This window comes from Etheostoma cragini, chromosome 8, assembly GCF_013103735.1.
Source record: "Etheostoma cragini isolate CJK2018 chromosome 8, CSU_Ecrag_1.0, whole genome shotgun sequence".
NCBI classification, from domain to species: domain Eukaryota; kingdom Metazoa; phylum Chordata; class Actinopteri; order Perciformes; family Percidae; genus Etheostoma; species Etheostoma cragini.
The window spans coordinates 18,332,943-18,359,140 of record NC_048414.1 but is presented as its reverse complement, the minus strand read 5'-3'; the positions used below and the strand labels follow the sequence as shown (position 1 = coordinate 18,359,140).

The 26,198-nt window shown below is 40.3% G+C and overlaps 2 protein-coding genes across 3 annotated transcripts in view; one reads left to right on the top strand and one right to left on the bottom strand.

Moving 5' to 3' along the window:
* Positions 1–13,613, bottom strand: part of zgc:173742 (DNA topoisomerase I, mitochondrial) — a 35,201-nt gene extending 21,588 nt beyond the window's left edge. Inside the window, exons 1-10 of one of the 2 annotated variants that reach the window (XM_034879247.1) lie at positions 13,300–13,613; positions 12,883–13,023; positions 11,196–11,250; positions 8,651–8,697; positions 6,287–6,403; positions 5,940–6,027; positions 5,688–5,815; positions 5,477–5,592; positions 3,166–3,287; positions 394–516 (exon numbers count right to left, since the gene is read on the bottom strand). In XM_034879247.1, the coding sequence (XP_034735138.1) occupies positions 394–516; positions 3,166–3,287; positions 5,477–5,592; positions 5,688–5,815; positions 5,940–6,027; positions 6,287–6,403; positions 8,651–8,697; positions 11,196–11,250; positions 12,883–13,007 (921 nt within the window). In that variant the 5' untranslated portion in view covers positions 13,008–13,023; positions 13,300–13,613. The remainder of the gene's footprint in view (positions 1–393; positions 517–3,165; positions 3,288–5,476; positions 5,593–5,687; positions 5,816–5,939; positions 6,028–6,286; positions 6,404–8,650; positions 8,698–11,195; positions 11,251–12,882; positions 13,024–13,299) is intronic. The other variant, XM_034879246.1, reaches the window with a different exon arrangement.
* A 1,989-nt stretch (positions 13,614–15,602) lies between these two features.
* Positions 15,603–26,198, top strand: part of mlycd (malonyl-CoA decarboxylase) — a 14,990-nt gene continuing 4,394 nt past the window's right edge. The window contains exons 1-4 of the mRNA XM_034879258.1: positions 15,603–16,218; positions 21,776–21,888; positions 23,241–23,397; positions 23,743–23,895. Of these exons, the coding sequence (XP_034735149.1) occupies positions 15,676–16,218; positions 21,776–21,888; positions 23,241–23,397; positions 23,743–23,895 (966 nt within the window). The 5' untranslated portion in view covers positions 15,603–15,675. The remainder of the gene's footprint in view (positions 16,219–21,775; positions 21,889–23,240; positions 23,398–23,742; positions 23,896–26,198) is intronic.

Here is a 26,198-nt window from a genome sequence, read left to right as displayed (position 1 = left end):
AGTTGGTCCACTCCATGCAACACAGATGTGAAGCATTTATCAGAAATAATGTTAATGCAACTAAATATTAGTGCAGTGACTCAAAGTTAAGCAAACCCTTGAGACAGTTTTCACTCTATACAGTAAATGTTTGAGTTTGTAAAGAAAAAAGCAAATACTGCTATATTTTTTTTTTAATAGCCTAATATTCCTTTTTCCTCACTTTCTGTAAAAGGTTTAACACAAATGTCATCAATTTGTCATTTTTTGATTTGGAATTAATCAGTGTTACCAATGCATTGATATTAGGAAATTAAAAGCTATTCTAAGGATTTGAGCATTATACACCTTTTTTTAAACACACTGCTATTATTCTAAACACTGAACTGTACATGTACAAAGCCTGAACCTTACCAGTTTCTCCTCCTTGGTCATGTTTTTCCTGGCCTCCACCTTGGCTTTATGCATGGCATGGATCTCTCCAAAGTCACATTTGTCAAGATCTTTAATCAGTGACCTCTCCTCATGGGTCATTTCCTGATCACACACAAACACACACATTACACACTGAAGGGTGATCCCTTCTTGAGTATGGGATTTTTGTAAGCCTCTATCTGAATAAAAACAGAGATATCCTTTAGTGATAAAAAATAAAAAGATTAGAATACAAGACAATTATTCAGCATCAATTGCAATCAATTAACCTGTTCAGTCATTAAGCATGTGATGGGCATTAGTTTTATGACATTTTATAGATCAAACATCCATCCATTTTCCTGCTAAAATAATTGTTAGTTGCAGCTTGGAATGCCAGAATAACTTGCATAAATTGCATAAATTATGGAAATTATATACATCTTTTTTATCCACAGCTCAATGGTTATTCAGAGTTGGGAAATACAGATGAAACCAAATTGTCAACTTAAAAATTCAACGTTGATCACAAAAAGTATGCACCTTCCGGCGGAATTCCCGGCAGAGCGAGAGCAATCCCGGAAGAGGAACAACGTGGCTATGTAAGGGATAATGTGGAGCGAGGCCGCTGTTACAGCGAATACAACCCCGACAGGGGGAATTCATCTCGTTTCCTTTTTGGACAGCTGCTGCATGTTGACACACCTGTAAGTTGACGTTAAACATATTGCAATGTAGCTAAGCTAAGTCATTGCTTGAATTGGACAGAAATTGCTCCACAGCTGATAAATTATCCGGACTTCTTTCAGCGGATTGCTAGCTGTCCTCCAGAGTGAACAGAACTGCGTCTATGGCAACGGTGTTCTATAATTAGCAGCGGTCTGGTCTCAAGAAAATAACTGCCTGCATTCAACATTAAAATTCAACCAAGCCATGTAATAAAGACAAATAGCACACTATACAATAATGCAGTATATTAAAATAAAACACACAAATAAGGGGAGCATGAAGGCTGAGTGGACAGAAAAAGAAAAAAGTGATATTGTTATGAAGAGCCAGAGTAGAGGCCAATTCCTCTTAAGAAGGCCACTGCCAAGCGAGCTTAACAAATGCAGCGGCACACTGAAGGCAGCAGCAGAGAAGCCGAGTTTAAACTATAATTGCCAACTTTCTAAAGTTATTGCACACAGGGTCTCCCCATCAAAGAGGTCACCAACAGGGCAGCAGTACAGAGCAATTCAGTGGAGGCTTTATGGTTCGTTCATCTTGGAAAGTGTCTGGAGCTCAAATGTAACCCGACAACATGAGGGGCTTTTTAAATGGAGTCAGGCAAGAAAGCTATCGCAGAATAAAAATCTAGTCATATTGGCCTTGAGCGGCAGGAAGTGACAATAATCAATAAAGAGGGGTTTCTATGAGCAGGAGATCGTGGTCATTGTCTTCATGCACCGTTACAGCAGTGCTCATCGCAAACAGTGAGCCTAATATCTCATAAAAAAATATATAGTAGATCACAGCATAAGAAAGAATTATCTGGGTTAATCATATGACAAACAGAAGGTTCATCTAACCTGAAGACATCCATTGAGGATTAAGAGAATGACTTATCTATCAAACTTTTCAGAGTCTTGATAGTCCAGCTTAGAGATGAGAGGCAAAATGAATACCGCTCGATCAACACACGTGCATGAACACACACAAAACACTTTGGCACGCAATCAGTCTGCGTGTCTAAGCATGACTGACACCCGACAGTGGGCGGGCACTGAGGGCAGTGAAGCGAGAAGAGTTTTTTCCGGCTATAATAAAACAATTTAATTGGATTTGTTCATATGCAGGGGAGCTTCTTGTATGAATTAGCATATCAATACCTTCACACAAATCGTATTTTCAAGTGCATTGAGCACTAAGCAGCGCAAAATTAATTCTGCATGATATGCCTTGGGGCTTGGCACTGTCTTTTCTCTATAGAGAGGACATCCTGACAGACACCAGCGTGCAGGTACCAGCCACAATCACACACGCAACCTGTAGTTTACAAGCATACAGTGGGCCTCGAAAGTTTAGGCACCCAGTTAGCGTCCAAAATTTGCTGAAATTTTATGGAATCCATTTTTCCTCCTACTCGTAAGATGTTCCGTGTGCCGCTGGCTCTAATACAAGCCCAAAGCATTGAATGAACCACCCCCATGCTTGGACAGTTGGACAGAGGTTCTTTTCAATACACTCCGTGCCTTTTCTTCTCCAAACGTACCTTTGCTCATTCCAGCCCAAAAGTTCTAGTTTAACCTCATCAGTCCACAGAACTTGCTCCCACAATGCATCAGGCTTGCCTATATGTCCATTTGCAAACTTCAAACGCTGATTTTTGTGGTGAGGACGTAGAAGAGGTTTTCTTCTGATGACTCTTCCATGAAGACCACATTTGTACAAGTATCTCTTTATAGTGGAATGGTGTATTCCAGTGTCTGCCAGGTCTTTCTGGATGGATCGTGCAGTCAAACGTGGGTTTGACTTATTTACGTAGCTTATTAGCAAGGCTATCTTTGGTCATCTGGGTTCCTGTAGGTGACGTTAGCGGCTATGCACCAACGCCTACAACAACCATGCCTGCAAGGAGTTAGAAATCTACACTCCTGACAATTTGAAAAGTAACGTGTAAGAAAAAAAGTAACATAAATTACACAATAACAGGGTCTGTGGGGAGGCTTTTTTCCCACCGTTACAAAACAGACAAAATCTAGGACTCTCTTTCTTGCTTGCTTGCTTTACCTTCCTCCAATCTTTAAAGTAGTTCTCCCGGAACACCTTCTTGGTGGTGTATTCATGGTCCAACATCTGGGCAAAGAACAACGCCACCTCCTCAGCTGCCAGGCTCAGCTTGACCTTCTTACCTGCACATAAACAAACACAAGCATGCCATTTTTATTGTATTCAACAGCACAATACAACATGGTGTTCCTAACTTTACGGCCTCACTGTCATAACTTGGACATCACAAAAAACAGAAATCAAACCTGAAGCTTAGAACAAAACCCAACTTGCTATAACACCCACTTCAGTTCCTATCATTCTGAGTCCTGTCAGAATAATCCATAAATGTACTGTATGGGGGTGGGCTCAGAGACAAGGACAAAGATCTACATTCACAACTAAGCTACAAACAAGTACATGCAAGCACAGGAATTGACAGATCAAACCAACTCCCACAGGACACTGTTGTGGCTTGACTGCTTAACAAAACAAAACAATCACAGTCACCAATCAGAGTGTGACCCAGTAATACACATTTAGCATTGTAAAGATCCAATTTTGCATGTGTGTGTCGTGTGTTTTTATATGCCTGTGTTAACTTTCCTCTATAGAGCTGCCCACGTCCAACACATTAGGGATGTAACGGTAAACCACAATAAAAATTTACCGTTTTCCAAATACCGTTTTCATTTAAAATTACGGAGCCCCCCTGGGGGTCAGCTGAGAAAATCCGTGCTCTTTGTTTTAAAAAACGTGAGCAAAGTAAGAAAGATATTCACAGATTCAAACTTTTGGGATTAATAACTATAGTGAAATGATATTAAATCACAAATGACGCATCTTTTCTAACTTAGTAAGGTTAACAATAAGCTACAAACTAATTTTTATCAAAGTGAGCTGTGCTCCAGCCTGGAGAAATTACACTGGTCTCTAGTAGCAGCCGGCGGTGCTTAGGGACCGTCTACAACACCGACGCAAAAATATCTATTCATTTAATGATTAAAGTAGTATCTCCAAAAGCTAATTTGTAACAATAAGTGCTGTAGTGCAACTAGGTGGAGACAAGTTATAATTAAGGTAAATTTAGATTACCAGGGTGTGGAAACTGTTTTAATCCTTCCCACCTTCATCCGAGTCTCCTGAAGTTGCCGTGCATGCGCACCGCACAGCCTACGACGTGTGTTTCTCACGCTCAGGACAATATGAGCCCTCGAAGAAGACTAAGTCTAAAGCATGGGCATATTTTGGTTATTTTGGTTAAGAATGCCGAAGGACAGCTGATTGAAGGTAGTTATCCTGTCTGCAGAAAGTGCAGGGAAAAGGTTGCTGCTAAGAGCAAGGAACACAAAATCTTTAAATAATTTTTAAAAACACAGTAATAATTCAGAAAATCTTGCTAATTTTGGTCACTCTAATTTCCTACTGTAACATCCTTACAACACATGTTGTTATATATACACACAACGGGCTAGTATATGGGGGGGGGGGGGGGATAAAGAAATAACCGCTCTGAATGACACTGAATGAATACATCAATACATAGAGTAAAAATCCACAGAAAGGGTATTTGGAAGTTAAATAAATATTTACGGAGGCACTTTCAAGAATTTGAGGAACATCATACATTTAAAAAATGAAAACGTTTAGTTTGACTCGGAAGGGACTCAGTTCAACTTACATTTGTTCAGTTGTATCTATTCTTCAGACTGTTCTTACACAATGCTTACTCTTTTTCTATTCGTTTTTTTACTATATAACATATTTCCATAATATTGCAATATGAGTTGTTTTTTTCTAACTCCTTGGGTAAACAAAGTTGGAAGCCATTCATAAACCCCATGTCATAATAAAATCTGGCTAATTTAGCATCCCTAGCACACAAGTACTGCACTCATTGATTTCTTTTCAAACTTTGCTTTAACTTGTGGTTTTAAAATTCACATTTATATATAAACGGTATGTTATTGTGTCTTTTTGATGTTTTGTACTGTAACCCGTTGTTTATTTTTACCAGATTTTTATTGGCTCTTTTGTGTCATTTTTACAGTTTTCCCCTTCTCATTTTTGTTCCATTTGCTGCTTTTATGTCGATTTTTTGACACACAAGTTAACATGAAGAAACAGGAATAAAAGAATCCCAGAAAACCATCAAAAAGGGATGTTACTGTGCACTGCTTTAAATGTATGAATTTACTGTGAATGGTCTGGCACCTGAGGGGTCCCAATATTATTTCAAATTACAGTGAAAACATGGTGAGTGTGTGTGAAACCCTTTCAACCCTGCTCCAATCACCCTTTCTGACAGATTTCACTTCCATGCTCAACTGACCATCATAGTAGAAGTTAACGTTGTCTGGCAGAGGCTGGTACTCGGGAGGGAAGAAGGGTCCCTTGTGTTCCAGGAACTTCCATTTCACCCCATCTTCATACTTCTCTTCCTCCCACCTGACAGAAAGCAAGATGAAGAAATGAGGATACATTTGACAAAGACGGTATGTGTGTCCGGGTTAATCAAGATGAAAAGTGCAGCATTTCCTAACCATCTCCAGCGACTCTGCTCCTCCTCCTCTTTCTTTTTGATCTTCACAAGTCTTGCTTCCACAATCTCCTCTTTTGTCTTCTTAGTTTTTTTGGAGACTGGATGCTCTCCTTCCTCTTTCTTCACCGTCTGTGCAGAGGAAGAACGCTTGAGAAGTGAATCCAAACATCCCACCGTGAACCACATTTCCACACTTCATGAAGCAGTAGTATTACTGATGGAGACAGATTACCTCGGGAAGACAGAGGTTTACCTTTTCTGTTCTTTTCTTTGACTTCTTTTTTTGAGCTTCTCTGTCACTTTCTTCTTCCGGCCCATGTCGCTTATTTTTCTTCTTTGAGCTGCAGGTACCCAGGAGAAAGACAGAATACTAATAGTGTACAGAAAGAAATGTAGGCTAGAACATTTTTAAACTAACTAATTTAAATATTCATGAACAAATCACTAGCATGTGTTTTAGATGCCAAAACAACTTTGTTAACGATCGTTAGGTAATGTAACTCCAGATTATGAGTGCAGGCTTCGCCCTCTAAGAGCTGATGCTATTGGGTTTATCCCCCTTCAGGGATATCCACAGCTCAAAGACCTGGCCAGGCTTACGTAGGTGTAGCAGTGCAGTTTGAAGGGCCTTCCATGGGCTCATCCTTCATTCTTTTCCTTTTCAACCCTTTGTTTGCAGTAAAGTCATTGTCCTCTGGCTCCTCTTTCCCAGACTCTCTAGATCACAAAAAGAAAGCAGGACAGTCATTTAAGTTTTTTTTTTTTAAATAAATATTCCCAAGTTTGCTTTGTTGTAGAAGTTACAATTCTTTTCATATTTATAAACACACAGCACATGGGAAACGGCAGATTTAAAGTTTAGTTCAGAGTGAAATAAGATACATCTCTAAAACCCTGCAAATTTGAGCCCATTGGGATCCTCCTTTCTTTAATATTGTTGTACGCATTTCTAAGATGTAATTCTGTTTCTGTCTGCCATTTTGAGTTAGCCCATACTCAACAAGCTAATAAGAAAATGTAAAAGCTTGATGGCTCTCTTTCATTGCAGTCTGCCACTGAATTAGGACAAATTGACCCTGGCTAATACAGAGAGAAAAAAATACTTAAGCATGGTTTTACTATGGTAATCAAGCAAGATTAACAAAACCGCAATGATTACAGCCATTAGAAATTAAAAACAGAAGAATTACACAACTGGAAGCCTGGATTTCCCTGCAGAGTCAGGAATTGGTGGGTAGGGGAATGCTCAATTTTTAAACGTTGTCATCTTTTACAGCGTGTACTGCTAAATATGGTCCAAATACCGCCACAAATTGGTTTCCAACAGGTTCCCTCTGCAGAAGGCTTTGTTGACTGTTCCCATCAGGGACAAAGGGATTTAGATGGCATGTGAATGCAGAAGCCCCACTGCCTGCCTGCAGGTGTCAATGCGTCACAATCTTATTCATGCTGACAAAAGTAACATGTGTGCATCCTTCACAGTAGGCAAACTACTTATGCTCTATTTTCACTACAAATTATACATATGGGAGACGCTTTTGTTTAACTTTCTCCCTGTTCTGTTTTTGTTCTCACTTTGCTTAATTGTGCGCCATTTCAAAGCTGTTCAGTTCCACTGCTCAATGTGGAAAGAAGGAAGACAGAAAAAAAAGAGCATGCGTAGAAATTGTCTTTTTTTTGGTATACTGCACCACTGAGCAAAATCCATAAAAAGCTATACAAAAAGGAAGGCGGGTCACTGCGTCCATTGACATTTACGGTGTGTGCTTCTAATAGCCTTATGTTTCTTCCCTAAGACTGCTGCGAGCCCTTAAGTTTCCTCCCTGCATGAAACCCACTGGACTAGCACGGTTGCCACCTCAGTCTTTCTGGTGGAAAAAAAGAAACCTTAACCCGTAAAGAATTTAGCTAATTTTTTTTCCAATTGACATCTTCTTTGAAATGTCTTACGCCATATTGGGTTGGGTTAAGTCCACGGCTGGGAAACAATCCATTAACAACCTTGTAGAAACACTGCGGTGAGACAGATTTGACACAGCAGGCCTCCGGCTGGCGTCTGCCATCCCGGCAACACCCTGCAGAGCATCCAACTACTCAAACCATGCCGTGTCATTTATTACTTTCCTGACAAGCCACAGATATTTGTCTTTTGTGCAGAGTAAAATTAATTTTCTGTGAGACAGCTTAGCACATTGTATAAAATGGGACTGGCTTCTGACCAGGGCCCTTAACCATCAAAACACAAGAATTAATTTCCATCGCCTGAGGGGGGACAAGGTAAGAAAGAAAAATAAAATGGGGAAAATAAGATTTATAGTACTATGGCTCTGTGGTAGCTTGTCAGTTTATTATCACAACCTTTAATAAGATAGAGTCTACTGGTATGATAACTTCCTCCCTACTAGGGGTCCAAGATATTTCAACTCAATGTCGTTATTGCAATATCTGGAAAGTGTCACAATAAGTATGCAATATTTTGTTTACGTTGTTCCCGGCCGTTGGCTGTGTAACTTAGTTGTGTTTGATTCAGAGCTTGCTTGAAATGCTATAATGATCGTGTATCATTGGCCAGTTACCGTGCCACTTGCACGTTAGTGCACGTCAGCATACGGGTCCACTACGTGACAAACCCTATGGCGCGTACCCTGACAGCGTAAGTGAAGAAATAGATAAGAGACGACAAAACAAAACGGAAAAGAAAGACAAGGTGTGCTGTTCTCCTTATTTATTTATTTTATACCGTCCAACCAGTAAAAAATGTCCTGTTCTGTAGGTTGTTATTTATTTTTTTATGTTGGACCAGTGCAATATGAAATAAATGTTGAATTAAACCTTGTGTTGTAAGAAACCTTGTTTAATTTCTTATTAATCTATTTATATACGTTTCCCCGAAACTTTACATGTTTAAAAATATTGAAATTAATCTTAGTGTTGCGGCATCACATTTTGTCAATATCGTACTACCTGGGACTGCTGGCTGCCTCCAAGCTTTCAGTCTTGGGGGTCTTGACCTGAGGGCAGGACACACATTAAATTCAACACAACATAACTGCAATGCAAGAACACGCACACAGATGGCACAATATGCACAGTAACCGTGTTCATCGTTACACAAACAAAAGATATGCATGAAGTCTTTAAACAGTCATACAACCACAAAAGCCATATCTTCTGGCAAGTACAGTAATACACATCTGTTTCACATCATATTTTAAATCTTAAAACAGGTAAACATCTCCCCAGTCTTGCCAACCTTTGTTTTATGTAAACACCCTGCACTCTTCAACGTACCTCTCCCAAAGTCTATTAAGTTCCTGTTGTCTTTATGTTGGAAAAAGAAAAACGGACAGCAGAGACAATGAAACAGATGTTGGTCTGATGAAGTCTTGTAATCTGCACTAGTCTCACGGCACATATCTCCACATCACATCTCTTCATACACAACAATTATTATTGTACATTGTGTACAATAATTACTTGGTGCAGTAATTAACACACTACATGCACAATATGTGCTATTCATTTGCTGCTGCTACTTATTTACGAACATACTTATTTATGTTCGTACTATATACATGTTGACACTGCCTTACAATAGAATTGCTACAATCCATTTGAAACAATCTTTTTAACCTGAACTTAATTGTAACCTAATCCCACTTTAGTTCTACTTAACCTTTTATTTATTCCTTGCAGTAAGCTATGTTACTTTGAAACACTCATTGATTTGCTCTTTTCTTACCCTTATTTTACTTTGAATTTGACCGTGACTAACCGCAACTAAATATTTCCCCTGAGGGGATCAATAAAGTATTCGGATTCTGATACAGTCTGAGGCTCTTGGTTAGACTGGAATTATTAAGATAAGAGTAAGATGATTAGTTCAACTGCTCCGGGTACTGGTATACATTTGAATAATCCCTGCCAATGTGGGAATGAAATAACACATAGGTAACCTAGTAGGACAAGCTGCTGCACATACTGCAGCTGTGACAGTCTGAGCCGGGGTCAGTGGGTAACTGGGGCTGGAATCTTCACCCTGCTGCTAATTTCAGACGGATCACGAGTTATGGATGGACTCACATGACTGTCACAATCCTTCCAGGGATCAAGATGGCACTGAATTTCCATTGAGATGTTCTAAATTGGCCTCAAACTAAATACGACAGCTGGTCAGATTTTAGCCACATCTAGCCTTGTGCAGTAGCCTGAAAACCTGTTGAAACTGCTAGTTCGTGTTTCATTTCCTCCAGCCAATACATCTGCCCCCCCCATCCCATTCAAACAGATTTCCAGATGTCCAGACTCTAGATGGGCCAAACCCAGCTGTAAATCTCACATGGGGCGGTTTTAAGTAGGACTGCACAACTGATCAAATTTTAATCACGATCACGATTTTGCCTTCCCACGATCAAATTTGCGAAATCAAGCGATATTTTAAAAGGGGACATTCCGTTCATAGAAGGCTCCGGGTTTTTTTGCAAAGCCAATCTGCAGCTCCGTAAAAGACAGTAGACGGTCAAAGAAGACAGAGTGACGTGAGGAAAATTATACAACAGATTGCAGTCTGTCATACGTCAGTAACAAGGTTTCCCAGTTTACCAGTAAACACAACATTTTGCCACGTCTGTGTTGTTTTTTAGACAACAGCAGTGACCAGTGCTAGTTAGTGTGTGTTAGCTCACAGGGGTCTAGTGTGCGAGTAAGCAGCACCTAATGTCCTCGCATCCGCTGCCTCTCCACATACAAAGCAATGTTGTTTATATCAATATGGTTTAATTCTGCATTACATGACCCATTTCACCTGTAAAGGCGTGCCTGTGTTGGATCGCTCCTCTACTCTCTCTCCTCTGTCTCTCCGTGCAGCCCTGCCACACAGCGCCGGCCCACACTTCTGACATTGGTCTACAGTTTTAATTTTTATTAAGGTAACACTGCTATTGCGGCCGCCACGGCAAAGAACACAGAAGAAGTTATTGAATGCAACTAACTTCAGTATGTAGAGTAATAGCGTGTGAGACGGAGCTGCTGGACCTGGCCGAGAGATTTGACCCATGGCCAGAATATCATAGTTCATAAAAATGAAGCGCAGTGACGATACAGACATTTCATACACGCCTCGTGTGTTTCTCTGCTGACCCGCGATTCGCCCGTGCTGGACCAATGCTGTTCAAATACGAATCAAGATTATGTTACAGTACTGTATATTTCTCATCTAAAATGTTTTCAGAAACACATCATAGTGTACCGATGCTTTAATTTGAGAGAGTTTGTGACATGTCCGCCATTTTTCCTGCTTCAAAACAGACTAAGCAGCGTGTCAGTCAGAGATGTGTCGTTCCGTTGCCCTAAGTTGGTTGTAGCTCTATCAGTTGCATGCTGGGTCATTTTGGTCTGCACAGTTGATAACGCCCATGGAAACTGAGAGACTTATTTGCATTTGCGAATAAGTCGGGCGATGTCAAGACAGCTGTGCAGTATTGAGAGAAGGACAACATTTGTGATTTACCTTCTTATGAGACTTTCCATTATGCGTCTTCTCTGTAGATGTTGTTGACTTCACACTGCTCATCAGGATGTCATGATGGGATGGAGGAAAAGGGAGAGGGAAAGAAAAAAGCTTGTGAGTGATTTAGTATTTGTAATTCATGAGCAGAATATTGCAGAACTGTGAGGAGAAAGCTGATTTTTACTTTACTATGACATGACTGACTAGGCCTCTAACAGATAGTTTGAGCAACACTTATCGAATTCAGGCTTAACGTGAGAGAATATTGGGCTGATGTTTGATTCGTGCCTTTGCCTGGGTAGTATCATTCTAGTCAGACAGCGCTATAACATGCCCTCAACAAGACAAGCAGCATCTCATAGGATCACCCTACAGCTCTGAACACTTTTCTTTTCATTTTGACATTTTCACCCAGGGCTGGGATGATGTCACACAAAATTGAGCAGCAAGTAATCCCCATCTGTGTACGTAGGGCCGGGACGATATGCTTCTGTCCCGATTAGAGTCTATTACCATGCATGAGTGCCAATTCAATTTGTATTGCAATTTTCATATATTGCAATTCTAGAAGTATTGATATTCAATAAAACTGAGCATTGTGATTTTCTTTTCTTTCTTTAACAAAACAAAAGTTGGATAATACACTCCTACCATGCGACATTGCTAAAAACTAATGGTTTCCTAAGAAGAATGCACATCACATGTCAGCCAGAAGAAGAACATTACTTCTGCAATTTTACTTATGCTGGAAACTGATATAATGTAGTATCGCTGTCAGTGGTACGGTATAAACATAAAATATTTAGGTGAATCATTGGTCCAAAATATATTTACAAAAAATATTGATTCCAGGGAAAATAATACATTTTAAAAAAAGATCACCAAAGGTTATATTTTTCCCCTGACCCCCATATGTTTGAAATCCTCAATTTTCAACATCAGATTAAAGCAGCAAAACATTCAAAGCAAGAGGTCCTGTCATGCTCAGGAAAAAAAAAACTTTCATGAGTCTTGTAGCTGATGAGGATAAGCAGAACCTTAATCAGCAATTTCGTCAGTGTGCCATGAAATAACATGAGGCTAGCTGTCACAGAAAGCTGCCTGCTCGACTGCCAGTGGCGCTTCCAAGTGTCTATTCATCTCCCTGCTCTCATCAATTACACAAGCCAATGACAGATCACTCCACATTCATTTGTCTGCTCACATATGCATGGTGATAAACGCATCAGATGTCAAGGTAAATTAATGTATTCATATGAAGATGAAGTACCCACCCACACTGTACTCGGTGAAATTAATGCATGCTCAAATGCCACCAGCCTGCTCGACAGCTCAGCCAGCGTAACATTCTCTGTGTGTAGCAGCACACACAAAGACTGCTGTTATCCAAATTCATTTATCTCCACATTTCAACAACATGAAACGCAAATGTACCTGCAGAATCCGTGCAACAAAAAAAAGAAGTTTTGATGTGTGGCCTAAGCTGATGCTGATCAGATGTTGGGTGTGCTGCAGTCAGGTCACATACATATTATTAAAGAGTTGCGCTAACTTAACTAAAAGCAGGTAACTTATTTGTATAACTGCACTCGACGGAATAATGATTCGGTTCTAGCTAAACCGTTTTCAGCAAACAATGTAACTAACAGTCTTACAGTTGTTAACGTTAACGTCACACAATCCTCACCTGTACTTGACCGTATCTCCCCCGGGACCAGCGATTTCAGAATCACTCAGCTTTTTCAGTTTCTTTGCTTTGTGCTTGGCCTTGCCTTCTCCTTTAGCGTCCTTCTCTCTTCCCATTTCTCTCATGTAACGTTAGCTACCTCTGTAGAGAACAGAGAACATTATATGATTGGAAGCAAATACACTTAACGCTACAGCTGGGAGGGAGAAAAACAGGGTTCATAATAAAACGTTGTTTTATGACCGTCTTGGAAATGTTTGGCTTTTCCAAGTTAGCCAATTAGCTAGTTAGCTGTTAGCTAACGTTCGCGAGCTAGCAGGAAAAAAGATATAGTAAGTAATAGTTAGCTAGCTAGCTAAAAGAAAATATATCATATTTCTCGATGGCGGAACATTGTATAGCTAGTGGAAATCTAACGTGAAAGGACGAGCTCACTAATTAAAGTCGTCCAATACTGGGCTATATTTCATGAAAAATACAAACTTTTTAGGCGGTTCAATTCATTTGATGGACACAGCGGAACCTCGCCTGATTTTTGCTAGCGTTGTTGAGCTGACCCCGTGAGCTGAGCACGCGTCAATTCTAGCTTACTTCTGATTGGCTGAGGAAGTTCCGAGAGTTGCAAGGTTGGATGGTGTTATCTGTGTTACATCGTAATCTGTGACCCGTGTAATTCGGTGACCTGTCTTCACAGGAGCATGAAAATGGATCATCTAACATTGCATTCATTCGGTTATAAAGTGAATATATCTAACAAGACTAGGCGTATTAGGTATAAATACATTTCATTTTCTTTATTTGAAATTTTCCTTTTATTTATTATACAAGAAAGTTACAAGTAACAAGTCACAAAAACGGGCCTGACTGAGTTTAAAAACTGGTTTCCAGCAGGTTCCTGTTCTGCAGGAACATAAAACACTGAAAGTAGTTACAGCATATTGTGACATAAACATTTGTACAGGACATCAAATGGACTAGACAGATATGGACAACTGCAACAACAATACAGTTACGGCACATGAGTTCAGAAACATTTGTACAGGACATCAGCATGGGCTTGACAAATATATACACATGAGCAATCAATGTGTGCAAGTTTAATTGTTAATAAGGAGAATTTTGTATGCCTTAAATACGTGATGGATGATAGTGTTCTGATGTGATGGGGAATGCCATTCCAAATTTTGGTGGATGTAGAAAAAAAGATTTCTGATCATTGTTATTTTTGTATAGGGGGACTGGAATGAGTGCCTGTGAGACTGACCTATAGTAGAAGTGCACTGGTCTCATATTGTATGTTGGGAGAAGTGCTAGTAAGGTGACATTTTTAATCTGAAAATAAAATGCAATCGCATGGCAACGGTGAGACCACTTTCGAAGATTAGTTTGGTTCTTAAGAGCTCCATTGTAAATGTGCTGCATTTAAATAGCTTTTCTAGTCTTAACGACTACTCAAAGGGCTTTTACATCATACAGGAGACATTCACCATTCACACACATTCATACACTGTGGCCGAGGCTGCCTTACAAGGTGCCACCTGCTCATCAGATAAACACTCACACACAATCACACTCCGATGCGCAGCATCAGGGGCAACTCGGGGTTCAGTGTCTTGCCCAAGGACACTTCGACATGGGACTGCAGGGCCAGAACCACCAACCTTCCGATTGGCAGGCAACCGCTCTACCACTGAGCCACAGCCGCACATTGTATAGTCAAGCTATTGGTTCAGTAATTTCCTTAGTTGTAAGAGACCAGCTAGGAAGACAGTAGGACACAGTTGAAAACACAATTGCATGTGGGTAGGTTTCAGAAACCGAAAAATATAGACATGATCTGATCTTGTTATTGCCTACACATAAAGTTTCTGATTCAACTTTTTTTGGTTAAGTTAAAAACGTGTTCCCAGTGTGGAAGGTATGAATCAAGTAGCAAACCAAGATATTTGTAAGTATTTGTGACAACAAGATCTTGGTTTGCAAAAGTAATAGAATCAGTAAAAGAAATACTTTTTCCGGGTGAGTGAAAATACATACAGTACATTCAGTTTACATTGATGGTTAAGTGGTTCTTTTTCAACCAGTCGTGTAGAAGCTGAAGATCAGATGATAATTTGGGATTTATGACATCGGGGTTTGACATTTTGGCCCCCAGAGTGTCTGCTTAGAAAAAAGCCTTTGTAAAAATGTAGTTGATGACCCTTGTTCTAGAGCCTAGACTGTCAAAATAATGACCGACTTAGGCATATTAATTAGCCTATTAGCAATATATATTATGTATAAATTTTAACTTCCCTTGACAAAAAAATTAAACATTGACATTTAAAAAAATAAAAATAGTGTTGTTGCACCTTACAGAGACTGTTTTAATATTATCATACTGCTATCAAAGTGCTGTAGACAGAAGCAATAATGCTTGGTATGTATCCAAGCCGCAGTCAACACTGTCAACGGGTTAAACCATAGAAATAAAATGGATTGATTTCCAGCCTAGGCTACTGTACGACTACTGACATGTATTACCTTGGTAACACAAAGGATGTTATCTATGCAAAAAAAAACGTGTCATAAAAGTAGTATGTTGTGGAATGAAAATCTCTTTCTAGGCACTTTGATTGCCTGTCAGTCTCCCAGTCTCCCGACCCAATGGCAGACCCATCTCCCCAGTGCTTTCTCCTTCTGACTTGTTGCCATGCCAGCTGTACTGTCTCTTTAAGACACCCGGAAACGGTTCCTTCCTGTGTGTTTACTGGTCGCGGGGCCCAAAACAGACAGCTGAGCTCCCTACCGGAGATGATCTCCCACCCTGCAATTCGGGCTTTTCGAAGCAGTGTGAGGTGCTGGCGGCAGTGGACTGTACTGAAAGCGGCTCTGGAGGCCCCGGACGTCAGCGGCTGTCGCTGGTACTCGACCCCAATTCGTGGTGTCACGGACATGGAGGAGATACTGGCGAAAGTCGTTGCACCTTTACCCACATACGAGACGAGAGACAAGTCCCCTCCTCCTCCCGAATCAAACAGCATGGACTTCATGCACTTCTACGGCAGTCTGGAGAAGGAAGACAAACTCGGCTTCCTGGTGAAGCTGTCGCAAGACTTCGGAGTAGACCACAAAAGCGTTTCAGAGCTCGCCTTGAGGCTGTTGGACACTCAGCTACGAGATGTCGGAACCATTTTGCAAGTTGAAGACAGGCTGCGGTACGGCTTGACTCCACGTTATAAACATTTGCTTAATCATATAAGCAGGGTCGAGGGGGGAGTGAAGTTTCTGGTGGATCTCCGAGCCGATGTTCTTGAAATAATCTCATCCAAAGCTAGCGAGAGCCCGCACATCAGGGTAAATGATTTGTTTACATTTTCTACGGGTGCTCTCATGAGTCATATAATGCCGTTCGCGTTCAGGCGTTTGGTACCTTTGCTTGAGCAGCTGAACCTGATAGATTTTTGTTACAGACTGTACAGTGTATGTGGAATATTTTAACATCATTAGCAAAAGGCAAAGTATAACTGCAGTGCAACTCACCCCCACACTGAGGCGCGCACGCGCACGCGCGCGCACACGCGCGCACACACACACACACACACACACACACACACACACACACACACACACACACACACACACACACACACACTGCACTCATAGTTTCATTCACATGGCTCAAATTTCCCCACAGCTTAAGTGCAATGACCCTTTCCCCAGTTTCCCTTCCTTACCAGCCAAACTAGAGAAACTACTTTTTTTTAAATTTCCTGGTAGCTTAGGGTGTTTTGCGAATAAATATACCAAGCTGTTTTTGTTTTTTGTAAGGTATTGCTTATCTCAATTTCAAGGCTTCCTTTATATTTTCTGCTCATCTTGGCTGGACAGAGCACAGTAGAGTAGAGTTTAAAGCTGCCACCGTTCCACAGACACCCTTGTGTTTACATAGACCCTATAATAATTTTTCATTTTAACGCACTAAGGGGCAAGAGCTACTTTGCTGCAGTAACAAGGTGGATAAACCGATAAATCAGGCATGTAATGATATGTTGAATATTTTTTTTAAAGACAAAGTGAAAAACAAATTGAAAGGAGAGACAGTGGGGGAAAAAATCTAAAATGTTTCATCACACAGACATGGTCCCCATGCTCTTTGCACATTTTTTGGCAACTTGTTTTTTTAAAGCTACCCTTTCTAGTCTCATTGTTTAGTAATTTATACTCAGGGAAATGTAATTCAATTTTTAAATCAATTCAGCACTGGAGTCTATGTATGTCAATCAATCAATCAATATGTATTTCTATAGCACTTTGCAGCAAATGGCAGGTCTCCAAAGTGCTTTACATAAAGTAACAACAGTAAAACATAACTTAAAAACAGAAGGAAATAAAACATACAGTAAATAACAAAAAGAATGGAGTAAAAAAATGGAAAATGTCACAACGCTACTATGTATTAAAAGCCATTCTAAATAAGTACGTTTTAAGGTTAGATTTAAAACGAGCTACGTCTGTTATAGTGCGAATGTCAGGAGGTAACATGTTCCAAAGTCTTGATGCTGCAACTGAAACAGCGCAATCACCCCAGTGTTTGTACCTCGACCTTGGGACTTCTAAAACCAGTTGATGGGATGACCGCAATGACCTGTTGTTTTCACAGTTCAACAGTTAAAATCTCATACAGATACGCTGAAGTAAAATAATAATAATAATAGAGTAAAATATGTTTTAGATAGCAAGCGTGCCATTAAGTTTGTCCCATGTACTTAGTTAAGTTTGTTAGTTTGACAAAGTATGGAATTTACCTTAGATCTTTTGCGAATAATACATTGCTCTCTCACTCAGTGGTAATTAACACACTCTTTCACTGATATGTACTAGGAGTGCAGCTTGTATTTAAAGTGCACCAAAGGCTGCATGTCCAACTACTTTTTTCTACATGCAGTACTTAGTTGTACACAAGATGAAACTCTCTCTCTCTCTCTCTCTCTCTCTCTCTCTCTCTCTCTCTCTCTCTCTCTCTCTCTCTCTCTCTCTCTCTCTCTCTCTCTCTCTCTCTCTCTCTCTCTCTCTCTCTCTGTTTGTGTGTGTGTGTGTGTGTGTGTTTGTCTGTGTGTTTTAACCAGCAGTCTGACTTGGGTTCTTTATGTTGGCTGTATCTCTAAGTGGGAGTCATAGTGAGTTTATGCTGCATGAAGCTGTATTTCTAAATCGACTGGTGGCTTGCAGGCTGGAGAATTTCTATTTGTGTGTCACAGGCCACCAGCTCTTTGTATTAAAGCTGCAGTATGTGCAGGAGCCCCTATGGTGTGTTTAGTAGACATAAAGAAAGTACAAAAACCCACCATCTGGAAAGATACTTTGGTTTTTCATTGGAGACAATACTATTTGGGATTTAGTGGCCTAATCTAAACCATATAATTCTTCTTTCATAGTTGGCATGTCCGACATAGTTGGCATGTCTTTTTTTCTCAATCACACTGGATGAAATGCAAACTGCTGATTTGTGTAGTAGTTGTATTGAGATTCAATTCAGTTAATGCCCGAAAGGGGACAGCTGTTAAGGACAATACAAGCAGTAGTAAACAGGGAGGAAACAATAAGTAACATTTATATATGTTGACATTGCACTAACAGAATGCATGCATATTCAATACTTTTAGTGCTGATATGTTTACTGTATGTATTGACCGTCCATTGTTTTAGCTGTTTAGTAAAATATGTTTTGTATACGTAACTGTCTGATGTGGTTTGGGATTGAATTCCACTCTCTTGACCCTCTGACTGACTAAAAAAACTAATTTTATTGCAGAAATAACAGTCTAATCTTAAGGATGTCATGAAAGCCGCTTTAAATAAAATGTATTATTATTATTATTATTATTATTATTATCATTAATAATTATTCTTATTATCCCCTTGTGACTCAAATAGTATCTGATCATATGTTGCTATAGGCAACAAATTGCGGTGGAGCTAGGTTGTGTGTGACTTTATATACCAAGTACGCGTTTACATATTTCTTTAGTTCTTTATTTTTTTTATTTTTTTAAAGGTGCTCTAAGCGATGTCACGTGATATTTAGTTCACAACATTTTTTATCACATACGGCACACATCTCACTATGCGCTAGCTGCCTGTCCCCTAATGCTGCTGCGGTGATGGCTCAACCAACTCCATTTTGTCGGCTATTGGCTGGAACACTGTTATGTTTGGTGGTGCAGGTTGGGGCATTTTGTTTTTGTTGCCATTTTTTTGACCACGGGATGTCTACAGGGACCGTGTTTCTTTTACAGTGTGTTCTGGGAACAGGCAGCTCATGGATAGTGAGGAGATCTTTGCTGTATGTGACCAAAATAATTTGTAGCCTAAAAAACGCATGACATGGCTTAGAGCACCTATAAATTAAGCAGTGATGGAAGAGCTTAGTTATCTTACGTTTTTATGGCTTATTTGTATCGTGATTTTTGGTGTTTTCAGTGTGCTGTGGGTGGCCTGGGATAAGCTTGTCAACCAATAATTCAGATACAAAAAAAATCAAGATTATAAAACTGATGTGCATTAAACGCTGTGAGCCAATGGTGAAAAATAAAAGTGCCTTGCTTGAGATCACCCAGGGCTATTTGAAGTCATTGGTTTGAAATAGCACTTAATATGATTTTCAAAGAACCTGTTTGCCAGAGGACCTCTTACCTCTTCTCTCCTGCTCAATACCTATTTTAGCCCTGCTGAGAGGTGCTTCAGAACTTCAGAAACATTTAATCTCAATAGCCAAGGCCCACTGAGACATTTTGTCCCTTGAAAAGGTCTAAGCTACCTACAGAGCACTCGTACTGAGTCCTTAACACCTTGGTCTTGGGGGTGAATAGCAAACTTTTCTTGTTATTACCACAATTGATTGTTCTAAAAATGAGAAAAGGTCATGGTAAATATGAAGCTTTTAGTACATGTATTTATAGTACTTGCATACCAGGGGAGAAAAAAAATCTGCAATCAGAAAATGATGCTCATAATCAAAGTAGCACAGAAACATGGAGGGGGGGGGGGGGGGGGGGGGGGGGGGGGGGGTAAAGCGAACAATTTCTAAAATGACTAAAGTAATGAAAGTTTGGATTTAACAAGGCTGTGAATGCTGTGGTTCTTGCAAGGGTGTCTCCTTGAATTGTATGCTAGATTAGTCTCTCTTGGCCGGGTAATTGATTTTTGATGTTCCTCATCACTCCTTCTACCTCCAGGCTTTTCATCCTTGCTCACCTGTCTGCAAACTGAGTGGATGAAAGATGTAAAGACAAGTCCGAGACATCATTTTAGTTTGCTCCTTGGGATCTCACAGAGTATCAGTGATGCTATTTTTCACCCCACAGAGACTGCCAGGCTGACAACTGGCATGCAGCCTACTGGAGTAAAAGTATTGGCACGCTCTGAGTTTGACCTGTAGAAACACTTTGGTAGCCTGTGGTTGTTTGGCCTTGGACAGACAGGCGGTACCTTCCAGGCACTGCATTCTCCATCGCTCTATGTAATCACAATATAACCGCAGCTCAAGGTAACTGAGGCTGTATCGGCTTCTGAGTCTCACTGCAGTGACACAGCTCCAGTGTCAACATGTATTGCTTTATTTTCTTTCGAATGGAGTGCAGGCTTTTCTTCTTTTCCCTTTCCTCTGTCTCTCCTAACCTCAGGCTTTGAATGCTAGACCCTTCCATTTCAAAAGACTTCATCTTCTGCTAGGTCAACAAAATGCACATCTCAGTTTGGCCTTCCTTTTGTGTCAGTGAGAATTGGCTACCTAAGGCAGGGGCTGCACTCTGGTGGGTTGTTTATGTGCCGCGTTTCCCACAGAAATGCCTGACTGAGATTATCACCCATCATAGATTATTTCACCTCAGGCACCTTGTGAGGATAGGAGTAATAGTACAAATACACAAAAATAAAATAAAAAATAAAATACATATATATGGGAACATACACCATCACATAAATAGTGATGGAAGTTTTGTTAAACAATTTTTTTCCTAAGGGTTGCTTTGATTTGCTCCTCATTCAACAGAATTTTTCAGCATGCAGGGCCTGATGCATATGCTGAATTTGGGGAAGAATTTCAACTTTTTCTTAGCTTTGGTCATGATAGTTGCTCACAGAGAATTCCAGCCAGTAGCTTTCACACCATGACTATAGTTGAGCTTGTTTGTATTCGCTTTTATTATGACTGACAAGCTGGCATTAAAGTACACCCGAAGTCAAGTCACCTTATGGAACAGCCAATATAGCCAGTACGAGCTGTATTTATGTGCACCGTGTGCGCTTTGTTTGTGTGTTTGCTAGAGATTTGCTTTAAATGAAGTCTGACCTTTTGCAGGGGGACAGGCCTGTTTTAAAATGGCAAGTTGTTTATTGAAGTGCCTCCTGTATACCTGTGCAAGCTCAAACAAATCACTACTCATAATGTGAAAGCATTCAAACAGCATACAGAAACCCAGGGGACCATCCACCCCGCACAGTGTGTATGGAATTGTTTATAGCTGACAGATAAACTCAAGCAACGTCGCTGTCAATCAACAAGTTAGAGTTTGTGAGTTCTATCAGCTAAAGACTGTTTAACCACTTATTTTAATAGTCAAATAAAAGCTTGAGTTTCTAGAGAATACTTTTATGGTGTTTCTTCTTTATAAGATAAAGAAAGAAAAAGTATTAAAAAAAAACTCTATAGCAACAGTCCAAGGACGATGCTCTGATTACTTCTTAATCATCACGTTCATGGGATGTGACTACGTACAGTACCAGTGTTTTATCCTGCTCTCATTTTTCTCAACAGACCGGCAGCTGAGCTGTCCTTAACAAATAAAAGAATGTGGTGAATTTTCAGTTTTGGATGATAATTCTAAACTCTCAACTTTTTTTTCTCTCCCAGGACTTAAACGGCACGCTGAAGAGCTTGCTGTCTGAGTGGTTCTCTGTAGGCCTGCTCCGACTGGAGAGAATCACCTGGCAGTCCCCCTGCGAGATCCTGCAGAGAATCAGCCAGTAAGGGCCTCCCTTATTTTCTTCTTCTCTTTTATCTTTCTCTCTTTTTTATTTCATCACTCTTTTTTTATATATAAAATATACAGTACAATAATGCCAGTCGACCCTTTGCTAAACCCTTCCCCTGAATAGTTTTTATCCAATCACAGCTTAGTGGCCATGACTAGGCACTTCTCCATATAAATGAAAGTGGTAATTAATTTAGCTGTTCCAAAACCAAAAGAGCACAAGTGTAAGGAATGGGTTAAACATTGTGTTCAACTGTTAATCCTAAACTGCAAATTTAAGCATGTCCAGCTAGCTTACACAGTAGTAACATTCCCTTACCACATTGTTACTTCCAAGGCCAATAAGTATTTCATTGTAAACTTAAAAGGGGACCATACTGTTCCATATAACTTCTCCACAATGCATCTTAACAACGTTTTATACAATTAAACATTGGACTATCATCATACTAGAGATAACTAGCTCTACACTGCAATACAAGACCTGAATCTTCAAACTAGTGAGGGCTCTGGCCGTTAGCATTGGGGTTAAGCCACAGTCTTTTAGCCATCATGTAGGCCTATGTTAGACTGGATAAACCCAGCCCGGTCTGCCGGCGCGACCTGTACCTTTTTCTATCCTGCTTTTGTTTGTGTAGACCAATCTCAAACTGGCTTGTCCACCTGGCGCGCTATTGGTGGATCTAACATGATGACAATAGAGAAGCAACGGCAAGCAGCTTTTTGTTTACATTCAACAAGGCGGCCACCGAAGCACAGCAACCTGTCGGTGCCGCTGTCGGCAAAGTACGTCACTGCGTACAGAGTCATTTGAACTATGCCCGTTGATCTTGCTCTTGTGCAGTAAAAAAATACAGAGTAGTCTCCCCACACTAATGTTCAATCTTAAAAGATTGAGCTTGGTCTGGTGATGGCCGGACTAGGCCTATGTAGCCATCAAATGCATATTTGAAACACATTTTGTAGGGTTCTTGTTTTAAAACAAAAGTAGTAGTGGTAAAAAGTCAGTTGGAAACATTAGAAAAAATCAAAGGCGGCGTTTAAACCAACTACCAGAGCAGAAGTTAGCTGAATTACCTACAGCTATTAAAATCTGCCAACAACAGTTGTTTCAGAAGAGACAATGAGCTACAGAGGAAAACCCATCTTTTGTCCATCTCTATCTGAAATCAAAGACTGGGTGTTTCAATAATTGCTTAAACCTTTGATTGGTAAATCTGCTGTTATCGCTATAAACCACACTATTTATACAAAATGGAAAGTGTGACAGCTGGTTATTAAGCAGGGCGGGGCTGACAAATGGTTAATTGAAAACTGAAGTACTAACTATCAGCCCTTTGCCAGGTATGAGGCAGTGCACCCTGTTAGGAACTGGACTGACCTGAAGCGCAGAGTGGGGCCATACCGCCGTTGTTATGCCTTCACCCATGCCGCCATGCCAGGAGAACCCCTGGTTGTTCTACACGTGGCCCTCACAGAAGACATTTCTGACAACATTCAGGTTAGAAGCAAGAGCTGCATGCTGCTGTAATGGTTTGTCTCACTTCACCACGTTGGAGTATTGCTGTGTGAAAAAAATCAAAAACAATACAGTGACCTTTTAAACTGCAAATCCCTCTGAGAGCAGCCTCAACAGACTTCCTTCCCTTGGTGTGTACAGTGAGAAAAAGGTAGTTTAACTGAACACTGCAATTTGAGAATATTTCACAGTTTTGCTCCAGAAGCTCTGACATAGAGATAAGAGACTAGATCTATCTAGCCAAGAACACTGGGAATGGGCTTTTATCTGGGTGAGTGATGCACAATGTGGCTGTGTTACTCGACAAAAATGTTTTTCTCCCCATAGAGCATTGTCCGTGAGTTCGCCACTCTTGACTCAGAGGAGGATGTGAATAAGATAAATGCAGCCGTCTTCTACTCCATCTCCTCCACCCAGGCTGGCCTTCAAGGGGTGGAGCTGGGCAACTACCTCATCAAGAAGGTGGTCAGAGAACTACAGGTTAGTGTGGCTGGAATGCAAGATGTAGTTCAGTTTTCAAATGAATTCTTACTGTACATCGCTTCCAACACTGGCCTCTGCATGAAGTGCATTTTTCCATTGCTATTATAATGTGTATTATGTGTGTGTATATATATATATACACATGTATAACATCCAATTTAAAACACTGAAATTAGAGCCAAATCCATTCAAAATATATCCTACTATATAATACTGTAATAGAGGGATTAATTGAATCCATTTTATTTGAATTCCTATCCAGACTTGGCTTGGGTAAAGCATAAGGTCACAAGAGACAACACATAACACATGTTATCTATGTACAATAACCATGAAACACCCAGTCGGTGAAGCTTTCAAACCAGCCTGTCCCATTATAGCTACACATACTTACATAACACCTTATCATTGACTGTGCACAACACACGTACACAGATACAGCCGTTAACTCCTGCAGAGCCCCCTCCCTAGGATGTTTCACTCTGAATGGCTCACACGCTGAATTCAATTAAAAGGCTTTACGGTAGCCTTCAGTTGTGGCCAAGCTGGCACAGTGTTATTCCAGCGAGAAAAGTAGCCGTGGCAGGCAAGGTTTTTGTTTGATTGCTTTTCAAAAGTTTTTTTCTTTAGTCTCAGTGCTAAATCATAAATCTCCCACTTGTTCTAGCACTTGACTATACACACATAAATGCATATACACATAAACACAGCTGTCGTCACTAGACAGGCAGTAATAAAATCTCCATGCATCCCATTCAATAAGCGTAGGAGAGCCCTTCATGTCGGGCCACTCCAGCTAGCACTTGTTAAACGATTGGAACATTGAATGGAACATCAAAAGCCACTCTCCCCAACAGGTTTTAGAGCTTTGAGCTGCTTCCACTTCAGTTATTGATGCAACGCGATTGTTTTGATCAGTGCAAGCTTTTCACTTATTCAAATTTTCATTACTGGCAACATATGGTTCAGCGAGCTCAGCACATATTGTGTTGTGTTTTCTGCCTTAGCATTAGGGCTGCTTTTGACAGTGGTTGAAAGTAGGTCACATTGCACAGTGTTGTAAAAGCATTTCAGATGGAGAATGATGTCTTCATCAAGAGGTTTACTAGCTTTGCAAGTCAGCGTCTTCTCCATCTTTGTTGTCTTTCTAATGCAAAAATAACTAATCTAAAAAAGATTACTACTTTTTAGCTTCTCTACACTACACTAAAAAGGCAGAACAGGGACTAATACACAGTGACGATGGGGGGAATAGGAATTAGTTAGACAGAAAGGCAGTTTCTGCAAACAAAATGCTCTCAGCTTTCTAAATGAAAATAAACCTTATTTTGATTATTACAGTCCATGTTTAAAAGGACTTAATTAATATTTGTTTTGCTGCGTCTGTATGTTTGTCTATTATGAATAGATATTTTGCAGTTTGTCCAGGATTTCGCGATGTTGTAATCACAACAATTCACACAAATTCAACCAATCTCCGTGAATCATCAATCATCACAACTTTATCACAGATTTGACCAATAACCAGAGTTTCTTGCAACTTGGAGGAACTGATTTTGTAATCAATAAAAATCTACAATTTCATACATTGAAATATTAGATTACATGGTATCTCAACCTCACCAAATTGCATAAATTCCAGTAGAGTAAATCTCTGAGATTCAGTGATTCAACGTTGAATAGATTCGGTGCAATTCGATGCAATCTGATAGATGCAATTAATATTTGTTTAAGGTAAACAAATTAATTTTTCATTATAAAGAAGAATAAGCCAATTCTTGAAAAGAATCATTGCCTACATCAGGAAATATTTATTTTGTAAAAGGGACCAGGGAATGGCAAAGCTAGGACTTGCTATGAGTATATTTTCATCTGAATAAGCTAGCCACTTATAACCAAATAACATCCACATCAGCTTCATATTAAATTGCTCATATTATAGCTAGCTAGCGGACTAATAGTGCTAATGCAACTGAACATCTTAGAACATATAAACGTCAATATAAACTTCATGCATCCATCTTCGACCGCTTATCCGGTATCGGGTCGCGGGGGCAGCAGCTCCAGTAGGGGACCCCAGACTTCCCTTTCCTGAGCCACATCAACCAGCTCCAACTGGGGGATCCTGAGGCGTTCCCAGGCCAGGTTGGAAATAAATTCTCTCCACCTAGTCCTGGGTCTTCCCCGAGGCCTCCTTCCAGTTGGCGGTGCCTGGAACACCTCCCTAGGGAGACGCCCAGGAGGCATTCTTACCAGATGCCCGAACCACCTCAACTGACTCCTTTCGACACACAGGAGCA